Genomic DNA, 14,349 nt, shown 5'->3' on the forward strand with positions numbered 1-14,349 from the left:
AGACAATGTTTAACAGTGCTTCTGTATGGTTTATACATGTTTTTACAAAGAAGAAGGAAATAGTAGAACAGAGTATAAGTAGAGAACTTATAGTGTGTAACTTTTGTGACGTGTGGCTTTTGTGGATGTGACATGAATCATAGTGGTTGTAAAAATACCACGGAAAGAGCTCTACAGCTGACATATTAGTGATAATTTTAATAATAAATAAATTAGTTCAGTAATCAGCAAAATGCAGGATCAACATCGGCAGGCGATACAGAATAACTTCATTTCATTGGTGGAGCAAACGGACTTGGATGTCATGGTCTCGGCTCTATACGAAAAAGGAGTGTTCTCCGAACAAATGATCGAACCGTTTAAAGTGAGTTTTATTTAATATTTTAAGTTTTAATTTAAAGGTAAAATAGTATATACGCAAACATATAACAATTATGAATTATTCAAATTGGTATTTTTTTAAGATTACTATAAAAAAAATCTTGAAATACTTTTATCTATATATCGTCAATGTAACGCTGATTGGTACTAGTCATAGCAACCAAACAATATTAAATCTAACCTAAACTATCAAAGGCGTCTCTAGCCATTGTATACTTGTAATATTTTTGTACCTATTTAAAAGTACAAAAAATCTTTTAGATTGTTTAACAAAATTATTAAATAGAAGCTGAAAACCTATCCAAAACTTTAAATCGTGATTTACTCTATGAACATATTATTCCCATTACATGATGTATAAATTAAAAATTGATATGCATTTTTCACTTTTAAGGATGCAAATAAAGATGTAAGAACTAGAAAAAGACAATTATACACAGTAATACCAAGAAGAGGTCCTGAGGCATTTGGACGTCTACTAGAGGCATTGGAGGAAAATGGCTACTGGAACTTGGTGCGGGAATTGGATCCCACCAGCTCTTTACACTTGCAGCAACCAAAGCGCACCTATAATAATCAAGGTATTTACTGAACAAACAACAATATTTTCTTCTGTAAAAATACACACAAGTTATCAATAATTAAATAGGAGTTCTACATAGAAGTGAACCTGAGACATGTTCAGATAAAGTGCCCCATTTTGTTACCTATATTCAAGTTGGTTTTTCAAAAAATTTCTTACTCTTTATTACTCATTGGATTTTCAAAATTCCTTTAATAATATTTTAATAGACAAAGCAAACACTGTTTTAAATAATTTGGTTGTAGTTGAGAAAATTTGTTCATATCGGTGGTCTTGGTTAAATGTAAGATATCTTAATATTAAAAATCAATGGAGCCACTATAATGTCATGACAATGAGGGGTTGTCCTTACCCAAGGAGATCATTTATCAGCTTTTATTTTCAATATTCTTACTAGTCATAATATTGATAATGTAGCTATTAACACAGTAGGTAGCCATTAGCAGATTAATGCTCAGGCTAAGCAAGAGGTAATATGTATTTCTTAGGCTTCTCTTTGGTGAGCAAGCTGTCTAGAAGATGGTGCAAGCATTTCACATCTTGTCCGAGAAAAGCAACTTAATAATTCAATGGACATTTGATAATGTCCATTGAGAGGCTTGTGTCACTCCTGGCCACCAAGTAATACTCGTTTCGTACATCTTATACTACACATCTACATAGGTATAACCCCTCTTTGTGCATATGACTTCGATGTAACTGGGATGTGATCACCCAGCGTAAACTTTTAGCCCGTAAAACTCCTGTTTATGAGGGCTCAATATTGTTGAAGGCTGCACAAAGCCTGAGCCTAATTACATCAAATGTATTCCTTAAAAAAATATTTAAGGAGATTGTTATACAAATGAAATCCATTTTCTATTTACAGATTCAAAGAGCAGTGAAAGCAATTATGTCAGCATAAGAACAGAGAGGGAGCGAACTAAGCCAAAAGTGGAAGCCGTCAATAGTTAGTAAACATAATTGAAATATATACCAAAACAATAAAAATAAAACATTTTTATAATTTCACCAATGTTTTGTTTATACCAATTAATAAATATTCCCAGATGCGCCGCAGAATCAAACTGCAGTTAACGACAGTGATGCAACAGATCCTTCCGTAGACATCCCATATTTTCATGTTGTTAAATCCAGACAGTTCTTTGAAGATAACGAGGGTAAAGGTGAGAAGTGTGTATCATTTATTTATTACAAATACACTCCCTACACAAAAGTTTGACTAACAGGTTCCTTTTAATAAGGTGACGGGTAAGAACTAATTCAATAATTTCATTTTACTTTAAAAAAAATTAATGTATGTGGTTTGGCAATAAGAGAGCAATAAAGTGGGCTATGCTCAGAGTTTTTTTGCTAGATCGAATTAGAAATGGGAAAATTGGCAAAGGAAACTAGATCATTGATGTAGCCCAAAGAATTACTTGTCTAAAGAGGCAGTAGTCAGAACACACCACTCGTACAACTGATAGCCGTGGGGGCCAAAAGGCTGTCGAGAGGTGACCACGAGCCGGTAGACGCGGCGCAGGGTAACCCTCCACTAGATGAACCGTCTACATTGTTAAGATCCCGAAAAGATCTGGATGTGGACACAGCGAGGCCATAATTGAAACTATCTTTGAAGGAGGTCTTTGTCTTGCTGTGGGTGTCCATCAGCTGAAAAGAAAAATAGGGTTAGACTATAATGTGCATGTAAATGTTAGTTATCCTCTAATATATGTGGTGAAGGAAAGTATGACATAACAATTTACCTGATATATTAATTAACGAAATTTCTAACATGGATGTTCAGAGATTTATTTGTTTTGGAATATTACTTTGGCATACTAGCCTGTCTCACATTACTGCCTGTTCAATTTATATTTTATTTCAGACATATTCTAATATGATTATTTAATTGTTTTATTATACTGTAACCAATATTCATTACGAGTTGTAACATTGGGTGTAGACATATACACATCTAATTTGTGTCATAGGTTCTGTCAGTGTGATATATATAAATATATGATATATGATATATGTATATGTGTGTGCATATATCTACATAAATTATGTGCGCATGTTTTAAATTTCATAATATAGTGTAATAAATAAGTTACTTCTTCCAATGCTAACACTTTCTGCCACCTATAAATCTACACGTAGGCTAAAGACTCTCTTACATAAAATTTTAAATAAAAAAAACATGACAATGAATACACATATATGACAATGTGGTATTTATGCAAATGAATTTTAATAGATAATTAAGCTTGGGAATATTATGCTCTACTATTGTATTAAGGTTGTAATAAAAGTGACCACAAAAAACCTTCCTAAGATTGTCGTGGGCTCACAGACCGCATTTATAAATTTCGTAACTTTAGGTAGTGTGCTTATTATAGGAGAGTTTAATCTGATTATATCAAATTTTATTTATAACAGGTGGTGCAAAAGTAATGTCATATATGTTCAACGGCTTGTTGACAACTATATCTCTATATATATCTACATCATAAACGTCAAATGTCATGTTTGGCGCCATTTGTAAAAATTAAGGCGCGTTGACATTTCTTTTTCGCCACTTGTTATAGAAATTAATTTGTAATAAAAGGGACCTTTTTTATTAAATAAAATTCCGCAAAATAATCAATGGTCTAGTATTTGTTAAATTCAAAGCGCACATTAAAAGTAAATTGACAGAAAAGATATAATCAATAAATGAATATTTAAATGACAAGAATCCTAGGCATAATCCAGAAAGATGTGGCGGCTTTCTATGTTCACCAATCAAGTGATGTTCCTATCTTTCGGCTGCTCTATTTTTGTAATAAATAGGTATCATGTCATTGGCATGCCAGGAGTTGTGGAAGTCCAGAATCGCCCAGCAGTCGGCACTATGGAACACTTCAACAGTGTGTTATCTCTGTAAAACAAGTGATGGGGAGTAGTGGAGGTTTAGTCATATGTGGAACAATTAAAAGTGTTAGTTTGTGCTGCAGACATCAAGCTGTACAAGATGCGACGGCGCGGACGGGGAATCCTCATAATATTCAGCTACATCCAGTTCTGCAACGACATCGAGAAATACCGCAAGGGAGTCGACATCGACTGCAAGAAACTCAAGTACCTCTTTGATGAAATTGGCTTCACTGTCATAGCTTACCAGAACCTCACCAAGGAGGTATGTTGACGAAGACCCTACAAGTACTAGCTGACCAATTTCAAAATAGCTTTATTGCGTGAAATCATTACAGTCGTTTATAATTGTGTTGTAAAGCGCCATCTATTGTGGACAACTGACAATAAACTAATTTTTAAATTCTAAATTTAACTTCCAAAGCACCCTTATAGTTAAGACGGAGCTGTGCATCTAAGAAAACAATCTGTTGTGTGATTATCAGGAGACGGAGACGACACTGCAGCGGCTGGAGGAGGTGCTGGTGGGTACGGAGTGCGTGTTCATCGTGGTGTCGTCGCACGGGTACGAGCACGCGCCGCGCAGTTCCGACACCGACATCCGCTGCTCCGACGGCAAGCTGATCTCCTTCCTGGACATCATCGAGCGCTTCAGCAACACCAACCTGCCCGCGCTGCGCGGCGTGCCCAAAGTCTTCATCTCGCAGCTTTGCCGGTCAGTATACCTTTAACCCTTAACCGCTCCTCTGACAAAAGCAGCCACGCGCGGTATTTTACATCGGAAAAATAGATTGTAGAATATATTCCTTATAAGAATAATTATTTTCAATTGTATTCCAGTCAGAAATACGGGCTATATTATTTTACTAAAAAATAGAGGAAAAATTAAAAACGTGTCAGGGCGTAAATTCACGCCTTCGGGCTGCAGCAGTTCTTACGCTCTGGTATGAATTAGCGCTCGAAGACATAAGAGGGTTAATATATTTTACCTATAACCCTGGTATATCATCTGTTCTCTCCATAGTACTGTATTTGTAGTAGACTGTATTTGTTTGATGGTACAGTTTGTGTGTATTTCAGTGGACGTAACGAGGACTGGATGGTGGTGCCGAGAATGCCAGTGCTGCGGGAGGCGCGGAAGGAAGCTGACGGGGCGGGGTCTGCGACTACAGTGGGGGGAGTGAGCACGCTGGTGGAAAGAGACGGCGCGCCTTGGGACGAGCGTCAAGAGTCACAGTTCGACCGCGTGTACTCCGACATACTTATTGCTCACTCCACAGTCCCTGGTCAGATATTTCTTTCTCTTACATTACTTATCTCTGTTTTCTTCTTACTCTGTTCATAACATTTTGAGGGTGTTGCATTTGCGATGCAATGAAACGTTCCGAAACAAAAATTCCGTGATCGTCTAATGCACGCGGACATTATGTGATTACGCGGGCGGTACTTGACGTAAGAAACTGATGCTAATATAGTTAAAAATAAAACTACTAATAAAACTAGATTGTAGAAGATTTTTACTATTAGATTAAGTACCAGCGCAATTGTTTTCACATCTACACTAAACAGCTCTACTCGGGTAGAGCGGTTTACTACGTGCGAATGTCGTACAACTGCAATGCGTCTCACGGACCCTTAGGCTCCGTGAACTCAGTTCCGATGAAGCTGCAAAAGCCTCCGGGCTAACAACATCAACTTCAACCGAAACCAAGCAAGCGATTGTATTCCAGTAAGAAGTATAGGCTATATTATCTTATTATGAAAATAGGAAAATCAAAGTCATTCGGGCTTGAATTAAGCCCGAAGACAGAGGGTTCATTAAGCCTCACTTATCTAACATTATTTTAAGTTTTATTGTTTAATTTATTATATTATTACTATCTTTTATTTATGTGGGTACTTGCTGATATAAATATATAGTAAAAGCTTGTCATTAAACTTGCAGCCTATTTAATTTGTATTATTAGTACACTATCTTAAAATTAAAACTGACAAAAACAGACTTGACGTCAACAAATCTTTTGTATTAGTCAACCCTCAGAGTGATTGGAGATTGATCATACACCATTAAGTATATTTGATCATCATCATTTAAGCCATAGGATGTTCACAGTTGGACATAGGCCTTCCTCTTCTTCCAAGAGGTCCAGTTAGAAGAGGCATGCATGCATATCTTTCGAGGACCTTAACAAGACTTATCCATCTTGTAAGTGGACATTATGGATGTGATATCTTAAATTATTTTGGATAAACAAAGAATTTGTGAGTTTGTTGAATTTGACTAATGACCCATCGGTCTTCGCTGTAAGAAAGTTTAGGAAAGAAGTATCCAATACATTTAAATATGTAAAGTAAAATTGGGAAGGTTTTTGTCGATAGGCACTAATTAATAATAAATGTAAATGTTTAAATATGAGGCTGTATAATAAATAAATATTTGATGGTGTTTGGTGAACAGGTTTTGTCTCTCACCGTGATCCGGAGAAAGGCTCCTGGTATATCCAAGCGCTGTGCGAAGTGTTCGCGGCTCGTGCTCACGACTGTCACGTGGAGAAGCTGTTCACGCTGGTGGACGAGCGCATGTACGCTCAGTTCCAGGTGCAGACCTCTTCCGTTGAGAAGTGGGGCTTCAACCGCCGCCTCTACCTGCACCCTGGACTTTACGACGACTGACCGCGCCCACCCCCTATTGTGAGCCGTTCCTTGTTTTTATTAAATATTTCATAATTCAAAATGATCATAAATACCACTGTGTTCCACTGTGGCCACTTGTTTTAGGAGAAGTATGTCAAATGTGCTGAATTTTTCGCTAAAGGAGTCCATATCTAAGAGCACACAAGCTATCAGGTTTATGTTCAATTTCACAAATGTCCTTGACACAGTCATAACCCTCATTTCAGCTTAATGATGTTTACTGTTGGACATATGTCTGTGGGAGCCCTAGAGTTTCAACTGGTCCAATTTGAAAGCATCTATATAGTCTTTGACGACTTTAACTAAGTCATATGTCCACCTTGTAGATGGATGTTCTGTTTGAAATGATGGTGATGATCGTAGCGAGGAAACTTGTGAAATTGATCACCCAATAGTTATAGCAGAGCTATAATAAGAGTAAGAACAAATCATTTGAAAAACTTTTAAAGCCATGGAGCGGTCTCTATAGCTATTGTTAACATTTTTCTAGATTAGATATTTCTTTATAAGACTATTCCCTCATTAATATGATATTAATCGATTTTAATTAAATTTTAAATATATTAGTCTGTATTGTATCTTTAAACTGTAATTTAGGTAATTTATATATTAATGGATTGAATTAATATGATTTTTTTTGTATTGTAAACATTCTTTATATCATTGTACAATATGTGTAGGATCTTCAATGTAAAAAGATCTCTATTTGTATGATAATAACGTATACAATGTGTCATATTGTTTTATCTATGAAATTGCTGTAGAATAGTGCTATTAATATAAAGACCAAGCTCCCAAAGTGACAATCAGAGGGAGAATAACTCCGCCCATGCGAGTAGAGAGAGAGGAACATGCAATTGTCATTTATATGTAACGTTCACACTGCCACAGTATTTTAACGTATGGTTTTGCTCAAATGTTTTATTAGAGTATCAAGAATAATCGTGGTGAATGTAAATGAGTCATATTTTTTTTAATCTTTTTAAAAATATGTGAGGAAAGGACTAACATTTAGCCACTTCCGCACATGCAGTGGTAGTCGTGCAATAAAATGCACCGCCCGCCAGCCCGCTGATAAATGCTTATGCGGCAAACAATGCGAATCACACAACCGCCACCGCCAAATTACTCAACACGTGTTTCACCCCTCCACGGGGCATCTTCAGGAGTTATGTTACACCGATTAGTGCTCTGTGTTTGGCACTACTGCATGTGCGGAAGTGGCTAAACATTGGTCCTTTTCTTACTTAGGATGGACTTCCGCGAGGTAACGCCTGATTCCATTATATGAGGTTTTATGTGTTTTTTTTTACTACTAGAAATATATCTGATTCATTGCTTAAGATGTAGTTGTCACTTGAATACAGTTAGTTTGAAACCTTGTATAGTAATAATTTGTTTAAGTAAACTCTGAGTCTACATGCACTAATTAGTTGACCCCTTACGTCTTGAGGTTCTGAAATAGAGACCACCGGTGGACAGTCCTTGTCTGATGATGCTTGTTGGATGTAAGAAATCTGTATAGGAGGCCTATGTCCAACAGTGAATGTCATGCAGCCAATTGTGTCTATTTTGGAAGTGAGGTGTCAAAAGTTGTGCGAAGGATATATGTTCTTTTATTGTGAATACAGTTTTAATTTCTGAATATTTATTGTCATGTCATAAAATATCATTACACAGTAAATAGTGTTAAAAGCATCGGGATTTAATATAAAAATGTAAATGTAATTATAAATCAATGTAGTGGCATCTCTCACAATACTCCAATTAAATGTACAAAACATACTAAACTATCAAATGTCTATGGCTATAATGTAATTTTTTTTAGATAATAATATATGCAATAATTAAAAAATAAACAAACAGTACAGTAATTTGAGGGTAGATGAGTATTTAATATGTGATTTTTAAAGCACGTATTAGATTTCGTTTCTACTCGTAGTATAATTATACTAGACAACGGTTAAAAAAATGGAAAAATGTTGATTGTTTTGCAGCTTGCAATTAAAACGAAATGTTATAGATATTGAGAACTTTGATATAAGACCATTAGAGCAAACCGATATAGCCTTGAATAAATTGTCCTAATTGTCAATTTACAAAATGTCTGCATTCACCTTTATACTAAAGATTAAGGCAGACATTTTGAAAGTGGTAACTGGGTTTATTCTAGGCACCATTGTAGATCACTGCTTAACATCAGACGAGACAAAGGTCAAATGTTTCGCCTAAAATTGATCTTCGCCACATACAGTAAAGACATTTTCATAAATGCTATCACTATTTAAATAAAAATATCTTTTTCAATTTAGTATCATAGTCATGTCAAACAGAGCTGCCATCTTACATCTCGAGGTGACAAAGACTGGCAGATCATAGTTTAAGATGCAAGCTGTTATCACCAGCGATCTAAATGTAATTGTTTGTTAACTGTAGTCATAACCCAGATACGCCTTTGCATAGTACTTTATTAAAATGACAAAAATTTAAATGGATATATTCTATCAGACATATTTATAATATTTTTATAAAATGAAATACTGCAGCCATTTTATATTACCTTTACAATTATATTGAGTAGTTTAAACGGACAAGACAGTTTATTAAAATAAAAAAATAACAACAAAATGTTTCAAATTACATTTTGTTACTATATCTTCGAACTTGTAGACATACAAGCAGACATGCTAAAAGACCCCAATGTAATAGAAAATAAAATTGAATTGCACAATGGCATCCCTAAAGCTAAGCTGTAAGCTAACAAACTCAAGCTATCGTCATGTCCATGTTAATATGTACATATGATATTTTGAATAAATCATTCCATTCATTCCGATCACTGGTTACGACTTTGCACTTTGCTGTCAATTAATATTAGAGGAATTATTTGAATTTAAGATCACATTGCCATTGACAGCCATATGGTTATTCTTAAAGTTGGTACAATGCCGCTGTCTGCATTTACTATTGTATTTAACTGTGATATAGTTTTAAAGAGTTACCACGCAACGACAAAGATCTGTGGATGTTCGGTTATACATGCCAATGTAATCATTTTTTAATCTTTATATTAAATAATTTAACCATTTGCCAGCTAAGTCATGTAACTTGGTTGGCAAATGGTTAATTTTTAGGTATGTCTTCTTTTGATGAATGTTATTGTAAGTAAACAATATCAAAAATATCTCATGTATTTTTCTAATGAATTTTTAAATAAAATGGTTATGGTATTAACTAATGTTTTAATTTTTTCTCATTGTTTTTTATTTAGCCTGTTAGATGCCTCTCTCAAGATATTTACTTTTTCATTTTATTAAGATATTCTTCATATACAAAAATATTAGGTAATTCATATATTTATCCATTTCAAATCAATAGTGTATGTCAAATGAGTACAATTTCAAATAGAAGCATTGTCTAACTTAAAGTTAGTAATTTGATATCCTACAAAACATCGGTTTTTTAATGTGAATGTTTTCACAATTTATTGGCCATAATTTTTATTTACTTGTCAACCTTGTGCAGTGCAAAGATAAAATGTGGTAGGTATATAAAATTAAATGTAATAACGACATTCAAGTCAAGTATAACTGATAAACATAATATGCGAAAATGTGTTATTGGTATTTATGGCAAGTTTTCAAAATGAATTCCGCTACAGAGACTGGTAATAGGAAATTTCTTGTTATCAGGACATACTGTCATTAGTTTAACAAAGGGTTATTAAACCACAATAGAATAATAAGAACAGTTTATTTTTAACGTCACATACAAAAATATAAGAATTGAATTCTTATGACAAAAGACACCTTTGTTCTCGGCCCGCTGTTGAGATCAGGGCACTTGGTTGATAATCACAATAACATTGACGTTACATTAGCACATATCAAGGTTAGAAACAATTAGACGTAAGATAAGTTGAGCTTTGTTAAATAAATATCTTTTGCTTAAGTTAAGGAAGGGTTAATAGCGGACAGTGGTTATTAATAAATTCTTCATGACCATTTATCGGTCAGAGATGGAGGCCATCAGGACGCTAAGCTTACTCAAATTCAACCACTGGCGGACACACTGCTGTTTTTCATCACCCTTCAAGTATTCACTACACTGCAAAGTGGACACATATCCAGAATTAAACAATTTCTTCTTAAACAGATCCGAATATTCATCAACTATCTCCAACCACCGCTGCATGGGATTAATCAGTGAACTCTGGTACAGCCAGTTTAGCAATGGAGTTTTAGACCACCAGGGCTCATAGGACTTCATGTCTATCACCATAAAGTTGTTGAACCAGCTCTTTTTTGTGTCCATCCTCTCTTGATATTGCACCCACTTTAAGCAGCACTTTGGCGGTTCGGCTACCGACGGTTCTTCGGATAGAAGTATATCTGGTATATGGTCCAGTGTGCTGTTAGCAACATATGGGATGAGATCAGGTTCTTGGGTCATAATATTTGTGTCGACAGCGGAGAGAGCGCCCCGGGCGGCCGCGTACTGCAGTGCCGGCAGCCAGGCTTGTGAGATAACCAGCGTGGAGGTGACCAAGGTCATGAGGCTCGCGAGGTAACTCAGCGTGGCGGCCGCACACGCCGCGGAGAAGGAGCGAACCAGGTTAGCTAACAGGGCTCCGTCGCAAGTCGCGGCCAGGTCGCTGTATGTGAAGAAGCCTCGCAGGTTTGCCTGACGTAACGCCACCTGCCGCTCCAGCCACAGCAGCCCCGTCTCAAACGATCTCTCATTCACATATACATTCCAATCCTGGTGATGACATAAAAATAGAATTTTTAATATATAGTGATGATTTATTACAAATATATCTATGATTTACTGCATTCTTAACGTGAACAGATTATAATTGTTGAATTTGCCATCATTAAGTTGTAGCCTTGACAACATAAAAAAAGAGTTAATATATTATACTACATTAGTCTAATATTTATATACTATTGTTGAAGACTGATGGCAGGTTTGGAAGATATAAGATGCTGCAGAGTTCAAAAAGGCAAAAGAGAACATTTGAAGAGCCAAACTTGCACTATGGCGGAGAAAAAATATTTTGTTTTTAAAATAAAACGAAGGTTATAACAGAAGACACTTACAATAGCATTTAGAAATTCTACTTCGAGCCTCTTCAGTTCTTGGAGGCCGAGGCCGCCAGACGCCGCCCACTCGGAACAGATCACCTCGTCATCCTCTCCGTCGTCCTGCAGGAATTTGTTGCTTACCATCTGTCCAAATGAATATTTATGATAAAAAAATTTATGAAAAAGTATTTAGTTTTAAACTATCTGGTCCATTTACATATATATATATATATATATATATATATATATATATATATATAGGATTGGCTGACCCCATAGACTGTAATGTCTTAGATGATGAACAATCTATTTGAGGGATGACTGACACGCGGCTCGTGGGACGTTTACACACCTGTTAAACAGGTTTATGAATCCCACCAAGCATTTTTAAAACTGAATGTATTCTATCGACTTTCCTTGATATATATTCATAAAGTTAATTGCATTACATGGTGTATGCTAAATCAAAACAATTAATTATTAATAACCACCGATCAAAACTGAGTGATACACAATAAGAAAGCTGCATATGTATTATTAATAGGACCTCCATTAAAAAATATCTATGTGGGATATACCATAATCGCCACACTTGAGAGGCAGGTTGGCGGTCGCATTGTGGTGAAACTGTTGTACATCCTCTGAAAACTTGTTAGAATGCACAAAATGTGAATTATAAACTAACCAAAGATACTAGGAAGAGGTCGGCTGGTGCAGCTGCAGTGAGGTATTCTTTATTGCAGGTCTTGAGTCGCTCCAAATAGAGGATGGCCAGCACAAGGGCACAGGGCGAAACGCAGGCGCTGCGTGCGATTCCGGCCGCCGCGTCTGCGCGCAGCCTGCGTAACGATCGTCCACGCTGCGCCACTGACCACAACTCGCATGAGATCTCTGCAACAAGATCCACAGTCATGAATTAATTTGAAACACATACTTTATTACACTTACTGTATTATATTTCTTACAATTTCACACATTGACAATGTCAATCATAAATTCTATGAAAGTTGTATTTTAGAGTTCAATTTTTTCTTTAAGTAATGTTTCTTTTTATGTTGATTATTTTTATGCAATTACAAAATTTGGATTTGTTGCAATTTTGCAGTTAATTGCAAAATAGTTTTCTTATTAACACATTCTATGCCGAAGAAAAACGCAGTTTCATGTCCAGGCCGTGTTGGTCAAGTTGACTTTTGTTTTAAGCAAGTAACATTTAAGTAAAAGATAAAAGTACATAAGCAAAAAAACAATTTAGTAAAATTTTAAATAGATTTATAATTTTTAATAGGCCTAAAAGGAAACTTCACTGTCGGTCAGCGCTGACCACATTGGCAGAGAATGTGGAAATGCCCTCAAATCTGATCATACTGTTAAATTCCATTTTTAACTGCAATATTCCATGTGTAAATATTGCAAGCTACATAAAAAAAAATCGTACTAATTACACTGACAGAAAAGAAAGAGCTACATGGAATGAAAATGGAGTTAGTGAAAATCCATCACCTTTACTGCACATAGTGCAAACCATTATTAAATAGCAATGGTGCGTAAAAATTTTTAAAAACACTATTTCAAAGAACAAAATCTAATATTTTCACTTAAAAAATATTTGAAGGGCTATATTTTTTCAACAGGTCCCTTTAGAAATAAATGTATGTTTAAAAGTTAAATATAAGCTTTTTAATGAAAATCTTTGAGACATTCAATAAATATTAAGTATATTAAGTTAATGTTTTGGTTGTATGAGATTCTTGAAAATTACAGAACATGCTATTTTTGGGCAAGTAGTCCTTTTAAAGGAAATTTTTATGGGTGCTCTTCTGTAGAACATTTCCACCGCTTGAAATGAGACCTTACAGAATTCCATTTATAAATTATCAGCAGTATATATCTTACCAGTCACTGGTAAACTCAGACATGGGAGGTTGGGCAGCTCTCCATAATACAGGGTCTTGGTAATGCGTTTCAAAAACTCATCATGGTCGCCTAGGGTCTGTCCATAAAAAGTAAAAATTTTATAATTATCCTAAGAAAATAAGAATGAAATTTTTAAAAAAAAATTGTTACAGAATTATGTACACAACATTTAATAGTTTGAAATCATATTTAAGAAAAGACATAAAAATAACTTATTTTTTAAAAACTAGTCATGTTATGACAACATTCAACGATATAGACCAATACAATTATTGTTTTCGTGTCAGTCTATAAAGGTCACAGCCTGTAACACAATATAATAAAGGTTAAAATGAGTCAATTGCGATATAGAAGCTTAATAGCGTGAGAGATAACCATGCCGTGTTGTCCAAGTCATCATAACATGTGAACAAATAATTCAATCGTCGTATTTTATTTTTGGGAATCCTGATAGTAATATTATATACGCAAACAAATTTTGTTCCAAATATATAATGATATGCAACAAAATACTAGAAAATTCAGTTTTTAGGGAGTTCAGCCACGATATATTTGACCTCTTTCTTACCTTGATCTTGGCCTTAGAGCCTTCCTTTCGCCTCTTCGAAATGCTCGACATATTATCTTCTGTTTGTCGTTAGAATTGGACTCCCGCGTAACGACGCTTTCAACACAAATATTATGAATTTTTATATCTAAAAATAAATGTTGTGTAAAACACCGTCACTTGACGGCGAAACCGATGAAAGCAACAGGAAGATTTGACGTTTTATAGGGATGTTCTTTCTA

At 35.2% G+C, this 14,349-nt stretch overlaps 2 protein-coding genes across 2 annotated transcripts; one reads left to right on the top strand and one right to left on the bottom strand.

Moving 5' to 3' along the window:
* Window positions 1-7: 7 nt before the first annotated feature.
* Dronc (Death regulator Nedd2-like caspase) lies at window positions 8-6,999 on the top strand. The gene is made up of 8 exons (XM_068773498.1): window positions 8-364; window positions 776-962; window positions 1,833-1,913; window positions 2,014-2,130; window positions 3,946-4,127; window positions 4,348-4,577; window positions 4,943-5,148; window positions 6,321-6,999. Exons 1-8 carry the CDS (start codon window positions 233-235, stop codon window positions 6,533-6,535), a joined length of 1,350 nt encoding a protein of 449 aa, XP_068629599.1. The 5' UTR covers window positions 8-232; the 3' UTR covers window positions 6,536-6,999.
* Window positions 7,000-10,292: 3,293 nt separating this feature from the next.
* On the bottom strand, window positions 10,293-14,299 carry LOC137930425 (protein CNPPD1). The gene is made up of 5 exons (XM_068773666.1): window positions 14,129-14,299; window positions 13,540-13,636; window positions 12,329-12,534; window positions 11,659-11,787; window positions 10,293-11,317 (listed from the first exon to the last, which is right to left on the bottom strand). The coding sequence occupies exons 1-5, from the start codon at window positions 14,177-14,179 to the stop codon at window positions 10,562-10,564; spliced, it is 1,239 nt and encodes a 412-aa protein (XP_068629767.1). The 5' UTR covers window positions 14,180-14,299; the 3' UTR covers window positions 10,293-10,561.
* Between the last annotated feature and the right edge of the window lie 50 nt (window positions 14,300-14,349).

This window comes from Battus philenor, unplaced genomic scaffold (assembly GCF_028537555.1).
Source record: "Battus philenor isolate CCGP_79_NKW_IND1 unplaced genomic scaffold, ilBatPhil1.0.hap1 SCAF_6, whole genome shotgun sequence".
Lineage (NCBI taxonomy): Eukaryota > Metazoa > Arthropoda > Insecta > Lepidoptera > Papilionidae > Battus > Battus philenor.